The following is a 16109-nucleotide window of genomic DNA, read 5'->3' as shown; positions in this document are numbered from 1 at the left end:
AGGAGGATCGCCATGAGTTGCAGGCCAGCCTGGACTGCATAGCAAGACCCTGTCTAAAAACAAACCATAATAACAACAAAACCAAAACCTGAAATCAGAGTGAAAAGAATGGAGATTTAACTTATAACTTGCTGAAGCTCTAGACCAGTGTGGTCCAATAGATCTTCTATGATGATAGAAACATTTTCTGTCTCTGCTGTCACATTCGCAGAGACATTGAAAGCTAGTGGCACAGGTCTCGATGCTGATGCCATGGCTAGCCTAGATTCAGTTCCAAAACTATTTACTAAAAGGAATCAAGGAACCCCAAACACACAGTCTCTCTCTCTCTGTCTTTGAAGTTTTTAATACTTGATTTTTTTTTTTTGCAGTATGGGGTATTGAACCCAGGGCCTTCACACTAAACTATATCCTCCACCCTTTTTATTCTTTTATTTTGAGGCAGGGTCCCACTAAATCACTGAGTTGCCCAGGCTGGGGTTGAACTTTTGACCCTCCTGCTTCAGCCTCCCAGAGTGCTGGGCTCATAGGAGTGTACCACCACACCTGGCAGGAGTTTTTAATACTTAAAACTGAGCCTAAAACCTGTAGTGGTTGAGGAAAGCCACTCAGGTCATCATCCAATGAGAGGGCAGGGATCTGACAGACAGTGGTGGGGAAAAGACACTTATTTCTAATTGTACCCCTGCTAGATCTAGGGTTTCCTCTAGGCCAAAAGCAAGTGGGAGCCCATGCTCCCAGGACGTGTGACCTCCGGCAAATCACCTTCCTCCCTGTGCCTCAGTTTCCTCATCTGTAAACCAGAGAGGCTGAAACAACTCCTGCCTACCTCGAGTGATTAAGCCCATGATGAACCTGTGCTTAGAAATAGGAATCGTTCGTAATGTACGTAACTCAAAAAGAAAAACAGATCGGCGTGGTTTCATTGAAAAAACAAACAGCAGCCTTGTAAACGTGCTACACCTCGGCGCCTCTGAGCTCTTGGCACACATGGAAGCCACATATTTGTACAGCAATCAAGCTTGGCAAACCCGCCAAGCCAGGGTTGTGCCCTCACACTGAGGGGACCCAGGCAGAAGCGGGAGTGCGGGACCCTCAAGGAGAGGAGAGCTTTGGGTTCCCCGGCTCAGAGGGACTGCACACCAAGTCCCCTGTCTCCTCCTGAGGTCTCCATCCCACACCAGACTATTTCTCTTTCTTTCTTTCTCCTGTGCCACATCTTTATTTGTTTAAATCTCTTTCTCCCTCCACTCGCTAGAATGTAAGCCACATGAGATCGGGAGCTGAATTTGTCACTACCGTTATAAACTATAGACTGTGTTTCTGAACTTCTCTGTGATACCCTCTCTCCCCGCAAAAGCTCTCCTGCATAGATTTACGGGAGGGATGGCAGCAAAATGTTTGCCAATGCCTCTGGCTGCAAAGAGGCTACCCAAGTTATATTTAGATGTTCATATACTTCCTTTCTTCGTCTAGCCAGGCGCTAGGGAAGCTCAAGTGCATAGGCTATCTAATCAAATTCATTCTGGAATAAAATCTTAGCTATTAAATGGGCTCTGCTCTGAACAGAATAAAATAAATTCCCCCAGAGGAAAATTATTCTTCGGGTTGCAATAACAGCAGCCAGAGAAATATATAACCCCAGGGGCCCAGGGACTCTGCCAAGGGCTCAAGGTTGTCCAGCCCTGCCCAGCGGAGTCCTGGCTGCCCCACCCGCCTCGCACATACCTTGCTAATTGGTAGCCTGTCCCTGTGCCCACACCTCTTCAAAACACCAGCGATCCACCCCCAAACTGTGTTCTCCTGACCCGATTTGAAATTACGGCTGGGACGCTGGGAGTGCGTGTGTGCATGTCCATGTGTGCAGCTCAGGTGTTATTGCACTTGGATGGTTTGCTTTGGCACAGGGCTCCCAGCTCGCAGCCTTTTGACAGATTGAAGGCTACCAGGGCCTTGGCAAACAAATCACTCAGTCCCCTCCAAGCTGCGGGGGAAGCCACATTCCTACCAAGACTTTCCGATTCACCTTGCAGTCCAAACGACCCAGTGTTTCGGGGAATGGGAAACAAGGAGAAGCAAGATATGTCATGGACAGGTATAAATTCTCTACGATGAATGTTATTAGGTATATCTAAAATGTACCAGTGAAATTTAAAAATGCAAAAAATGAGAAATATATAGTATACGCAGTTTATCCACTGCTGTTCTAGAGTTGAAGCACTCTATCATTTCATTTCCTCATGTATAAAATAATGCTCATTTAAATTTCCTACCAGATTTACATCAAGGAACAGAGCTCGGGGCTTCTGTGTTTGCCTTGGCTAACCTGCTCCCCACAGCCCCAAACCAACTGGCCCTCAACTCCTGAGAGTGTGGACCATGTCACAGCCACTGAGTGCCTCGGCCTCCCTCCGACAGCCCTTGAGCATATCAAGTATCAAAACAAGGAAGACAGGAGGAGGGGGAAACACTACTTTTCTTCTTCACCTAATACAACCCAAGAGGTATTTGGGGAGCAACCTGATCACTAATGAAATTATACCGACCATAGCCAAGCAGAGCCAGAATCTCAGCACTGAAGTGAAATCCTTACTTAGTGCACTCTGGAGATAACTTTTTGCTAAGTGTGCATTTTATCGGGCTCCTCTCAGCCAGTGCCCTCCTCTGACAGCACTTGAGTAATCGCAGCAAAGGAGGAGACGGCTATGGCCAACTCTGCAGAACAAAGATTTAATGATTCTCACTGATGGTGTTTACAAGTAGCCTTTCATTTAATCTTCGCAATATTCCATTGGATACTATTATTATGCCCATTTGTCAGGTGAGGAAACTGAGGCACAGAGAGGCTGCCATTTACTGAACAGTGCATATCCTAGAGACCCTTGGCTTGGACTTTAACTGCTATACTCTGGGACCTCACTAGGACGCAACATTTTAAAAAAATTTTTAAACCAAGCATTTGCATTGTAGCACTTCTGTTTTCTTCCCTGGTCTGTACGAGTTTGTAGCTTCACAGACTTATTTTCTTTCATTTTTGGGGGGTAGGGATCCTTAGAACACAAAGCAAATGCAATAAAACCTCATGTATCCAGCCTCAGTAAAGGACATTCTAAGTTTCAAAGTAAATGAGACTAGTCATGTAAATCCTAAACCTTTTCTTTAATGCATTCTATTTATTTTCTCCACACTCTTTACAGAGTATCCTGTGCTTCGGCACCTTTCTTAGCTGGCTCCAAGTCTCCAGAGTGAATACCTCTCCATCCTGCACAGCCAGGAGCTGCTGTCTGGTGCACAGGTGGCCTCTGGACATAATGGGATGAGGCCTGAGACCCCAAGACTCCTAGGGCTTTGTGAATGCAGGTGTCACTGTGTTGTCTCCTTTCTTCTCATTGCTTCATGTTGCTTATTGTCTGCTACCAGTGCTCCTGCAGCCCCTTAGCTCAGCTTCCTCTGGACTGCCTGGGCCTGAGTACCCTTCAGCTAGCCTCGCTGCAGCCAAACAAGACCAAACTGGCTTTGGGAAAAGGCCTTCCTGGCCCATGTGGATAAAACTCACTTTATAGCACAGACTTAGAAACACCTATTCTAGTTGTGTATTGGTTTTTATTGTTTATTCCCAGGTTCTCAGCAGTATCACCATTTGTGTTTTCTGGCTCAGCACTTCTGGAAGTGCAAGGTGTTTCATCACAGCATAGCATGTTGAGACACAACAGCCTTGGTGCATTCCCCTACTCAATGATCGGTTTCTCGAGGAAAAGGTTTCTGGTATACCTTTGCAGCCAGCAGAACAATCAGCATTGTCTTCATCCATCCTCAGGGCTAAAAATGATCAAGAGAATAAAAGAATGGAAGGATAGAATGAAGTGAAAGGAAAAAAGAAGACAGGGAGAGAGGAAATATCAGTGCCTAGAGAAATGCAAAGTGATGCTGTGCCTGGGATACTTTCTATTAAGAAAGTGTTAAGGGCAACCCAGAATTGTTGGAAAATTAGAAGAGTTTGGAAAAGGAAGACAGTCTTAAGAGGAAAACTTCTATAAGCTGGAGCTCCTGGTCCTAATCCTGGAGGAGGGGAGTCAGTGTTAATATGGGGCATAAAATCTAACTGGGGAGAGAAGGAATGGGGAGTTGGCAATCCCAAGATCACACCTTGATTCCATTCAATCTGCTTTTGGTACAGAATGTTCTAGAAAAATCCCACAGCCAAGCACTGAGTGATGAAGACAGCATCCAGGAACAGGGCTGTGCCAGGCATAAAGAAAAATCAATACTGTCTGGATACTTGCCATCATTTTATAGGTAGGAGTTTGCCAGGGCAATCCTCCAGAAAACTGTCTGATCTCCTCCTAGCTCTGAGCCTACCATTCAGATGGCTCCTACCAGAATCCCATGGATGAGCCCCAGGCACTGTACCTGTGCAATTCTCATGGTCACATCAAGTTGCCCGAGCTTTGTAGTTACACAAAATATTCAGATAGTACACAAACTCAATACACAGGCAAACCTGCCCAGGAAGGAATAGGACTTGTTAGCTGAGTGCCATAGAAAAATTCAATAGAGGCAAGCAGCCAAAGGGGAAAAACTGCTGGCAAATTAGGTGTGGATGAGACAACCACCAATGATTAGAGACAAAAATAATAAAAATCTAGAATCGTTCTGTGCTCAGATTGCTTTGCAAATGTCTTGAAATTCTCACCCTGCTTTCAAGAAAGCCAAGTGGAAACCTCAGACAGTGCTTATGGGTGTGGTTTGTGCAAGAAAGACAATCAGGGCTTTGGGCTTAAAGACAAGCCTTTGGCTGCTCATCAAACAATTGGCGAGTGGATATACATGTGTTTTAAGTTTAGAACGAACTGTTAAAGGTGTGTGTGTCATTGGTATGATTTCCATGCTTTAACCTACTTTTGTAATTAACTAGTTAACCATCAGGAAAGATAAATGTTTGACCTTATTTCTTTAACTTAGAAGGTAATCATTAATTTATTCATTCAGTATTTAACAAATACTTATTGAGCATCAACTGAGTCGTGCTCTCGGTGCCAGTACACAAATCCTGCCTTATTAATACTCTGAAGTTCCACACTGCGACCCAGCCCTGGACTGCTACTCCCGTCCTTGCACGCTCCCTCCTCCTTCTTCCATCCATTTCCTCCTCCTCCTCTTCCTCCTCCTCCTCCTCCTCCTCTTTCTCCCCATTTCCTGATCACTGACTGACCCCAGGGCCCTTCCAATTATCTCACATTTCTTTATCCCTTAGGAGAAGTTCTATTTCTGTAACTGATCACACCTCAAGTATCACTACTTTGCATTTTCTCTCTCACACACACAAATGCATTTCCTTAGCCCATTTCTCTCCTCCTTTCTGTCTTCCAGGTCTTTTTTTCAGTCAGTCACCCCTGTATTCCCACTCTCTCCTTCCCATTTGGTTATATTTCTAAGTGGAAGAGCTGACAGGCATTAAAGTAATAATACTTTACTGAAGTATATATCAAGAAAAGGAAAAAAACCTTAAGTTCTCAAAGACTAAAACCAGACACTTGACCTAAGGCCATCAACTGTAAAACCCTTAAAATGATCCAGAACTCCCCTTCCAAACAGCTATAAAAATCGCCAACTCACTCTGTAATCGCTCTAATTACATCTGTATTTCTTCAAAAACTACTGTTCAAACTAAAAATTGCCAAATCAGTTTTATGTCCTGCCATTTTTACCACCTCCTTGGCATTTAATACTTTTGTTTTCTTCCATGTTTTCATTGGAAACATAAAATATGTCAGCTCTACTGAAGCACGCTGAGAGGCAATGAAGAGAAGTCGACCTCGCAGCTGGCTGCAGAGATCTTGCTGGCTGGCCAGGGTAGGTACCCCTTGTCACTTATTGCCCTGTTTGTAGTGAGAAAATTGTGTTTCCTTTCAGTCACTGAACAAACAAATAGGGGCATAAATGTGCCTGCAATAAGAGAAAAATACATGGCTTGTAGCAAGTCTTTAAGAAATATAAACACTTCTGTGTTACTTAGTGCCATTTCCTCTCCAATTTGTCACAGACGACAAACACTTCTTCATCAAGCTTGGGTCTACTCTTTGGTCTAAATGGGTTTTAGTCTCCATGAATTTTTCATGACTTCCTGAGTTTATCCAATATCCAACAACTTGCTAACCAGCTCATTGGGAGTTAAAATTGTAGTGCTTTTCTCTGCTACTGGATTTGACTGGGATTCTTTTTATTAGGATAGATCCTGAGCAAGACAGAGGTTGCTGTGTTAATACCCAGGGCTTTGCTGTCCCTTTCAGTGAGAGGGGAGCTGGATTTCTGATTCTCTGTGGCTAGGCAAAAACGAGGAAGAGATGTTTAGACTAAATCTCTGCATATCAGAATTGTGAATTCCTTTAAATGTTTTTGGGTTTTTTCACGGATTTTCTTGGGAGCTAACTTCTCATTGCAACCTGCTTTCTCTATATGTAGAGAAATCCTGTAGCTTTTCCAATGGATCTTTATCCTTTTGGTTGCTTCGATAAACATTAGAAATCCCTTGGTATGTGTGTGTTTCTCATCTCCCAATTTTGTCAAAAACCTCTCACTCTTAAAGCAATTGTAGCCTCTCAGAACATTTTGCAAAGCATTTAAAGAAAAGACACTCTGGGCTTTTTGGATATGTTTGTTTGTTTCTGGTTAAAATATACATAGTTCTAAAAACAGAAGGGAAAAGGTTCCTGTGTACTTGGTTTATGAAGAAGGCGATTTGGTGGAAATGTGCAGTGGAGATCTAGCATAGAATAAGCCATTCTGGGGCCAGGGATTTAGCTCAGTGGTTCCACCACCTGTCTTGCAAGTGCAAGGACCCGAGTTCAATCCCCAGTACCAAAAAAAGAAAAATCAACCAATCAATCAGCCAACCATTTGGGCCGGGGATTTAGCTCAGTGGTTTCACCACCTGCCTCGGAAGCCCAAGGACCTGAGTTCGATCCCCGGTACCAAAAAAAAAAAAAAAAGAACAAGCCATTCTGTGCTCCACATTTCCTTTCTCCAGCCCTAAACTGTGCTGCTGAACATCCCCACTAAGACGGTCCCCTGAGCAAGACCCTGTCACTGGAGAGCTGTCCAGACTTCAGAGCTCTGACCCAAGGGGAGCAAGGCCACTTCCAGCTTTCTGTTACACTACCCCATCTAGTCTGCAGCAATTTCTATGAAACAAGGCACAGCTTGGAGGTGAGCCCACCAGGTGCCCCCCACCACATGCCATGCTCAGGCCATGAAGGCCATGAGTTACCTCAACTGTCTGTATGGGCATCCATTCCAATTCCAGGACATCAAGGAAAACTTTGCAAAAGGGTCTTCTCCCAAGAAACACGCTTCCTGGGCAGCCTGGGTGCCCACATTTTTTGAGGATCCTCAAGTATTCTTAGGAGTCTTTTTGATGGCAGCCAGGTTTACACCACCTTTCAGCCTATGCTTGGTCTTTCTGATCCAGTTCAGTGTCCATGACCTCTACTTCTTTGTACCCTTTGGGTCCTAGGGCTAGCATATGCTGTGGTCCTGGAGTGACCTAGTGACCCAGCTCCACTGTCCTGTGCTTTTATAGCAAGCAGCTCTTCAGGGCTTCCACAAACTAGATGTGTATTTTGTGCTTTGAAACATCTTCTAAACTTTTTTAAACTATGGTTTAAAAAGCCAGGCATGATGATCTATATTAGACACCAAATATTCACCCTGATGAGACTCCCAAACATTAACTTGGACTGTTCTCTCGATGGTTAGATATCACACAGAGCTCAGAATGAAGATTTCCCTGCTTCTCTGACCATATCTGACATGTGTGTGACTGTGTACTGATGAAGGTGTTTGTAGTTCTCCATGTGATTTTGGATTTCAGGCCTGCACAAGTCTGCTCATCAAAATTATATAAGCCATGATGTATTAAAGCACACACTCCAGCACTGCACTCAATTAAATGCCGGACACAGGCCTGAAAGCAGCTGCTTGGTGAATGCTTTAGCCATAGTCGGACCATCGTATGTGGCAGTCATAATGACATGTTATAGGCCATTTCATTTATTTATTTTTTAGTACCGGAGATCAAACTCAGGACCTTGCACTTGTGAGGCAGGCGGCAGAGCCACTGAGCTAAATCCCTGGCCCAGGCCATTTTACTTTTTGTTGTGAGTTCTAGGCATTTGGGGCTAACATAAAGTCATGGAGCGGAAAGACTATAAGATATTCTTCACGATTCAACTCTGAAACAGCAAGTTCTTCTTCCTTCCCTTTGGTGCAAATTGTGAATTCATTTCTTTAAAGACCATCCCAAGATTGCAAGGTGAATTTCAACACAGAATTGTTACCAACTGCAAATTCTTACCTGTGTAGGTCAGGATTATCTTAAACTAGTGTAGCTAACACAAGTACAGATAAACGAGTTGCTGAGGCAGAGGTCTAAGCTACCTTTCAGAAGTCCTGACTTGGAACTTTGGTGTTTATCACAGCTGTTCATTGAACTCAGAGTGCTTAGATATTCTACCTTTGAACTTAGAGCAAATTTATATTAAATACTATCATGTTTGGTTTATACATTGAGATTTTATAGCGTTTTGATCAAGGAATTTTTAAAAGCCTGTCAGCTTCTAAAAAAGTTTGAGGGGAGACAGGCATGGTGGTGAGTGCTCATAATCCTAACACTCAGGAGGCAGAGGCAGGAGGATCACCTCGAGTTTGAGGCCAGCCTGGGCTACATAGTGAGTTCAGGGCCAGCCTGAACATATAAATAAATAAATAGATAGATAATTTGGGGGTGGGGAGGGTGGCTCAGTGCTTGCCTAGTATGCATGAGGCTGTGTGTTCAATCCCCAACACTGCAAAAAAAAGTTTGAAAACAACTTTTATAGTATGGATTATAGATTTCGTGTTCAGAACCATTATCCTGACTATATGTAAAGTAAGGGGACACTTCCGACTTAAGTTCTTTGAACACTGAGTTTCTGATCTACATTAACAGGAGTAACAGTACTTGATCGACTTACCACACATACTTGAGATAAGGATCAAATTCTAAAATGCAGGTGAACTCACAGACGTTCTGAGCAGAAGGGGGCTGAGAGAATATCTTTTAGTAACCCCAGACGGATTAAGTCAAGATCGGTGGGGTAGAAATCACTGTACAATATTTTAAAATGTTCCTCAAGTCTGTCATACAAACCATGGTAAATACCCAGTGACCTGGTCCTAGTTTTAGTTTAAAAAAATGTTTTTTGGTTGAGGTCTAAAGAAGGTCTCCCAGAAAATGGGCAAGATTGGCCCAGAACACAAGCTGTCTGGGCCTCTTTCTACAGCACAGAGCACCTGGACCTGGGAGCCCTTCCGAGTGGGACATGACCACCCACTGCACATATTATACGAAGACACCAGTGAGGCACACAGCTGTAGGACCGATCGCCATAAGAAACTGTACAGTCGAATGCAAATACCAACTTTCACATTCTGTTTTGGTACTAGAGCTCAAACCTAGGGCCTCATGCACGCTACATGTACGCTCTGCCACTAAAGCTACACCCTCATCCCCTGTTTTCTTCTTAAAAGGTTCTTCACTTACCCGAAAAAGCCCAGGAAATGGGGAGCCATGATGCCCTGAGGCCAGGCTAAGGCAAGAGCTCCTCAAAGGCGATGGGAATGTTCTGCAGGTGAGAGTGGTGTGCAACTCCTGTAGAAACAAACATTGTTACTGTTAGCATCATGTGCTTAGGCATATTCTAGAGCAGAACCAGACTAACAAACCTGAACTGAAAACGAAATGAAAGACAGTAAAACAAAAAAATGTCACTGGCCAGCTATAGTGCTGCGCATGGACATGAGGTGACTTTTTTTTTTAATTAATTTTATTGATACATTTTAGGTGTACAATATAATGACATTCATCATTGGAAATGTGCACCTTTACATAGTCTCTCTTGGTTCTTATTTTTCCCCCTTCCCCTGCCCTCATTTCAACTCCTCCATCCCTCCCTATTTACAAATACTTTGTTTCCATTTTCTCATATTAATTCCATTTCCTTCTTTCCTTTGCCCTACTCCTCCCACCTCCCACTTCCCCTTCCCCTTTGCCCCTTTTCTTCCCATTTCACCTTATTTAATATACATTTTGATCCTTATTTACACTTTCAGTTTCTCACACCAGAAAAACAATTCGGTATTTACACATGTGTCCTATTTATTTCACTTAAGAGTATCGCCTCAATGTGCATCCATTTAGCTATAAATGTCTCTAATTTCCCATTTTTTATGGCTGAGTAGTACTCCATTTTATTTTTTAAAATCACATTTTCTTTATCCAGTCTCCAGTTGATGGGCATTTGGGCTGCTTCCAAGTTTTAGCTATTACCAACTGTGCTGCTATGAACATGGGCGCACATATATCACTATGGTATGGTTCTTTTAATTCTTTGGGGAACATACCCAGCAGGGGAAGAGCTGGGTCAACCAGAAATTACAGTCCTAGTTCTTTGAGGTATTTCCATACTGATTTCCACAGTGGTTGCACCAGTCTACACTCCCACCAGCAGTGGACCAGTGTTCCTCCTTCCCCACAACCCTGCCAGTTATTGGTTGATTTCTTGATAGGAGCCATTCTTTCTGGAGTGAGGTGGAATCTCAGCATTGTTTTCATTTGCATCTCTCGATTGACCAGTGATGTTGAACATTTCTTCATATGGTTATTTTCTATTTCTACTTCTTTGTCTGAGAAATGTCTGTTCATTTCAGATGCCCATTTTGGATTGGGTCTTTAAATTTGAGAGGTCTGATTTTTTAAAGTTCTCTATAGATTTGAGATAGTAGACCTTTGTCTGAGGGACCACTAGTGAAAATTTTTTCCCACATTGTGGGTTGTCTCTTCACACTGTTGGTGGTTTCTCTTGGTGGGTGGAAGCTTTTTAATAAGAAGAGATCCCACTTGTTGATTGTTCGTGCTAGTTCACAGGAAACAGAGGTTTTGTTCATAAAATCTTTTCCTACACCAATGTCTTCAAGAGTTCTACCTAACCTCTCTTTCAGCTGGTTTAATGTTTCTGTTTTAGTATTTAGATCTTTAATACATTTTGATTTTAGTTTAGTGCATGGTGAAAGATATAGGTCTAGTTTTAATCTTTGGCAATTTGAAACCCAATTTCTCCAGCACCATTTATTAAAGAGGCTATCTTTCCTCCAGTGAGGGTGTTTGGCTCCTTTGTCAAAGATGAGGTGGCTGAGTGTGTCTGGAGTTGTTTCTGCATCTTCTAATCTGTTCCACTGGTCCTCAGGTCTGTTTCTTTGCTGGTACCATGCTGTTTTTATCACAGTAGCTTTGTAGTATAGTTTCAAGCTGGGGATTGTGATACCCCCTGCCATGTCTCTGTTGCCTAGAATTGCTTTTGTTATTCTAGGTCTCTTCTTCCAAATGAATTTTTGGATTGTTTTCTCAAGGTCCGTGAAGTATGCTACTGGGATTTCAATTGGAATTGCATTGAATCCATATAGCAGTTTTGGAAGTATGCCATGTCCACTATGTTGATTCTTCCTACCCAGAAGCAAGGGATGTCTTTCCATTTTCTGATATCGTCATCAATCTCTCTTTTCAGAGTGCTATAGTTTTCAGAGAACTCTTTGATTTCTTTTGTTAGGTTGAGTCCTAGGTATTTCAGGGTTTTTTGGATGCTATTGTGAAAGGAATTGTTTGCCCTATTTCTCTCTCAGTGAGTCTGTTGCTCATGTGGAGGAAAGCTATTGATTTTGGTGTGTTCCAGCTACTTTACTGAATTTGGTTATTAAGTCGAGAAGACTTTTTGATGGAGTTCTTGGGACCTTCTTATAGAGTATCATGTCATCTGGCAATAATGACAATTTGTCTTCTTCATTTCCTATCTTTATTCCTTTTATTTCTTTTTCTTGACTAAATGCTCTGGCTAATGTTTCTAAAACTAAATTGAACAGGAGTGGTGATAGTGGACATCCTTGTCTTGTTCCTGATTTTAGTGTGAAGGATTTCAGGTTTTGACCATTTAGTATGATATTCGCTGTTGGTTTTTCATAAATGGCTTTTATCAGACTGAAGTAGAGATTGTCTATTCCAATTTTTGTAGGGTTTTTATCATAAATGTGTGGATTTCGTCAAATGTTTTTTCTGCATCTATTGAGATGATCATATGGTTTTTGTCCTTGGCTCTATTAATGTAGTGTATTACATTTATTGATGTTGAACCATCCCTGCATCCCTGGGATGAATCCCACTTGGTCAGGGTGTATGATCTTCTTGATGATCTTCTGCATTCTATTTGTCAGTATGTTAGTAAGGATTTTTCCATCTACGTTCATTAGTGAGATTGGCCTATAGTTCTCTTTTTCAGTTGGGTCTTTCTCTGCTTTGATGCTTGCTTCCAAGAATGAATTCAGGAATTTTGCTTCCCTTTCAAATTCACTGAAGAGTTTAAACAGTAGTGCCAGTAGTTCCTCTCTAAATGTCTTGTAGAATTCAGAGTGAAGCCATCAGGACCCGGGTTTTTCTTAGTTGGTAAGTTTTTAATTATGTTTTCAATGTCATTGATTGATATTGGGTTGTTTAGAATTTTTAGGTCTTCTTTGTTCAACTTTGGTAATTCATATGTATCTGGGAATCTGTCCATTTCTTCTGTGTTTTCCATCTTATTGTTGTAGAGATTCTCAAAGTAGGTATTGATGATCCTCTGGATTTCTGCTGGGTCCATTGCAATATCATCTTTTTCATTCCTAATTGCATGGATTTGGGCCTTTTCTTTCCTTTTTTTTGATAGGGTTGGCTAAGAGTTTGTCAATTCCGTTTATTCTTTTGAAGAATGAACTCTTGGCTTCATTGATTTTTCTGTATTGTTTTCTTACTCTCCATTGCATTGATTTCTCCTCTAATCTTTATAATTTCCTCCCTTGTATGGGTTTGGCCTGCTCTTCTTTTTCTAGAAGCTTGAGGCTCAGCATCAGGTTGTTTGATTGAGCTCACTCTGTTTTCCTAATATGCGTATTCACTTCTATGAATTTCCCTCATAAGACTGCTTTCATTGTGTCCCATAGATTCCGATATGTCGTATTGTCATTGTCATTTAATTGAAGGAGATGTCTGATTTCTTCTTTAATTTCCTCTGTGACCCATTGGTTATTCAGAAGTGTGTTGTTCAATTTCCATGTGTTTATGAAATTCTTGTGGTTTCTTTTGCTATTGATCTCTAATTTCATGCACCATGGTCTGATAACATACAGGGGATAACTTCACTTCCTTTGCATTTACCCAAATATGTTCTATGTGTGAGTATGTGGTCTATTTTGGAGAATGACCCGTGTGCAGCTGAAAAGAATGTGTATTCTGATTTTGTGGGGTGGAACACTCTGTAAACATCTGTTAAGTTCATTTGTTCAAGAGTTTGATCAAGTTCTAGTATTTCATTGCTTATATTTTGTCTAGTTGATCTATCTATCTGTGACAGTGGGGTGTTGAGGTCCCCCACTACAATTGTATTAGTGCATATATGACTTTTCATTCCGTTAGTATTTGTTTTATATAGTTGGACACACTAGTGTTTGGTGCATAGATATTTATGATTGTCATCTCTTCCTCTTGGATTCTTCCCTTTACAAGGATGTAGTGTCCTTCTTTGTCCCTCTTAATCAGTGTTGGTTTGAAATCCACTTGATCTGCAAAGAGGATAGCTACTCCTGGCTTATTTTGGGTTCCTGTCGCATGGAGTATTGTTTTCCACCCTTTAACTTTCAGTCTATGAGTTTCTTTTTGAATTAAGTGTGTTTCTTGTATGCAGCATATTGTCAGATCTTGCTTCTTGACCCATTTTGCGAGTCTATTTCTTTTTATTGGTGAATTGAGACCATTAACATTGATAGTTATAACTGATACATATTGACTTATCATTGTCATGGCTTTTTCTTCCTGTTGGATTCTCTCCCTTTGCGTTTAATTTCTTGTCATGCCTGATGGATTCATTCTGCTGGGCTTCCTGGGGTTGTGATCCTGGGTGTCTTTTTGTAGGACATTGTCTAAAATTTTTTGGAGTGCTGGTTTGGTATTCCTTAAGTTCCTAAAGTGCTCTTTGTCATGAAAGTATTTTATTTCTCCATCAATTTTGAAAGATAGTTTTGCAGGGTACATCAATCTGGGTTGGAGGCTGTTTTCCTTTAGGGGTTGAAATGTGTCACTTCAAGCTCTTCTTGCCTTGAGGGTTTACGTTCAGAAATCTGCTGTGATTCTGATAGGCCTTCCTTTGTATGTGATTTGTTTCTTTTCTCTCACTGCTTGTAGAATTTTGTTCTTCTGTTGGGTTTCTGGAATCTTAACTATCATATGCCTATTTGTAGATTTTTTTTTTTAATCACAGGTACTTGGAGTCCCATATGCCTCACTTATCTGTATGTCAAGTTCTTTTCCCTTGCTTGGGAAGTTTTCTGCCATCACTTCTGTGAACAGTTTTTATGTTATCTGCACTCTCTCCTGTTTTTTCCTTGATTCTGATCAGTCTTACGTTATTCTTCTTTGCATCACCTAGCAGCTGCTGGATTGATTTCTCATGGTTCCTTACTCTTTCAAAGAAAGATTTCTTTTCCTTGTTACTAATTACAATGTTATCTTCTATATGTGAAATTCTGTCCTCACATTGGTTCATTCTACTGCATAAGCTTTCAATGGAGTTTTTAATCTCCTGGAAATCTGTTTGCATCTGTTTTATGGATTCCATTTGTTTCCTATGTTGGGATTCCATCATGTTCCTCAGCTCTATTTTTTTAATCTGTGTCTTCTCTAGACTTATTAATCATGTCTTGCACTATGGGCCCAATCTCTGCTATTATCTGAGAAATTATTTCTGATTTCATTTTTTCCAGAAAAAATCCAGGTGGTTGATTATCAGATTGTTCCATCTCATTTCCCTTTGGGGTTACTTTAGGTGATCTGGGAGTCTGGTTTTGAGATTTGTTTAAGCATCTTCTCATTTCAAGGTGGGGGATGTGTGCTGCTGGCACCTCGGCACTGGGGGCAGTGGTACGGTGGCCTGGTTTCTGCTAGCAGAAAACTTTTCAAATCTTCTAGGTGTAGGATGACACTGGAAGGCGCCCTGCCCAGCACTCCTGAGCCACTTAGAGCTGTAACAGGCCAGGTTGCTGAGGGACTCCGAGGTGACAGTTTATAGGACATTCATTCAGCACAGTGCCTGACCCACAGAAAATGGTTAATAAGTTACTTTCATGATGATTACCTGACTCTGCGCTGACGGGGCAGTTGGCATTAGGCAAAGCAGCACTGGAAACCCACCTCCCTCTATTCCAGGCTACATAACCCCAGAAAGTCATTGCATATGCATGTACAGTATGTTGGTTTACCCAATGGTGCCATGTGGGTACAGATGTTCCCTAACAATAAAAAGAAATGTTATTCTCATACAACATGTGCTACAACATGAATGAAACCTGAAAACATCATACTCAGAGAAAGAAGCCAGGCACAAAAAGGCAGGCCTTATGTAATTCCATTTATAGATAATAACCAGAATAGGTGGATGCACTTCTGGTTGCCAGGGGCTGGGGTCAAGGAGGAGTTATTGTTACAGAAATCTCAGAAAGAAATACACAGAGACACAGAATTTGGATAAAAAAATAAAATTTCTTCTTGCAAGCAGGCAGGAACGCCAGAAACCAGTCTGGTCAGTATCCAGGCCCCCTTTGTTCAGCACTTCCCTTTTTGTATCCTTTTTAGCCATTATCTCATCCCTAGTGGTCTCTGATATGTAAATACAATTCCAGTTCCTATTTACAAGTCACAGACACAAGATAGGCCATATATATTGTAAATTCACCCGGGCATGATAACTTTGTTAGGTTAATGAAGTTACCAGTTAGAGCCAGATAATCCTCACCTTAAACAAGGAGTTATGGGAAAAACAAATCTTAAAAGAACACATTACTTATTTTGCTTCTACAATTACCTTAATATTCAATCTATTAAGTTATCTAAAACTTTTCCGTATCATTATTAGAAAGGAACAGTACTTCTTCCTGGAGTGACAAAAATTATCTAACAGTAACAGTGATGATTTCAATGCTGTGAATATACCCAAAAG

At 41.6% G+C, this 16109-nt stretch overlaps 1 protein-coding gene across 4 annotated transcripts in view; it reads right to left on the bottom strand.

The window, feature by feature from the left end:
• Positions 1–16109, bottom strand: part of Thsd4 (thrombospondin type 1 domain containing 4) — a 576439-nt gene that overhangs the window by 535734 nt on the left and 24596 nt on the right. For all 4 annotated transcript variants that reach the window (XM_087199195.1, XM_087199194.1, XM_087199196.1 and 1 more), the window contains one exon: positions 9581–9688. In XM_087199195.1, coding sequence (XP_087055321.1) covers positions 9581–9609 — 29 coding nt within the window. In that variant the 5' untranslated portion in view covers positions 9610–9688. The remainder of the gene's footprint in view (positions 1–9580; positions 9689–16109) is intronic.

Source organism: Heterocephalus glaber, unplaced genomic scaffold, assembly GCF_053883595.1.
Source record: "Heterocephalus glaber isolate CG9 unplaced genomic scaffold, H.glaber_assembly_v1.0 deba00001689, whole genome shotgun sequence".
NCBI lineage: Eukaryota > Metazoa > Chordata > Mammalia > Rodentia > Bathyergidae > Heterocephalus > Heterocephalus glaber.
This window is presented reverse-complemented; position numbering and strand designations above follow the sequence as displayed.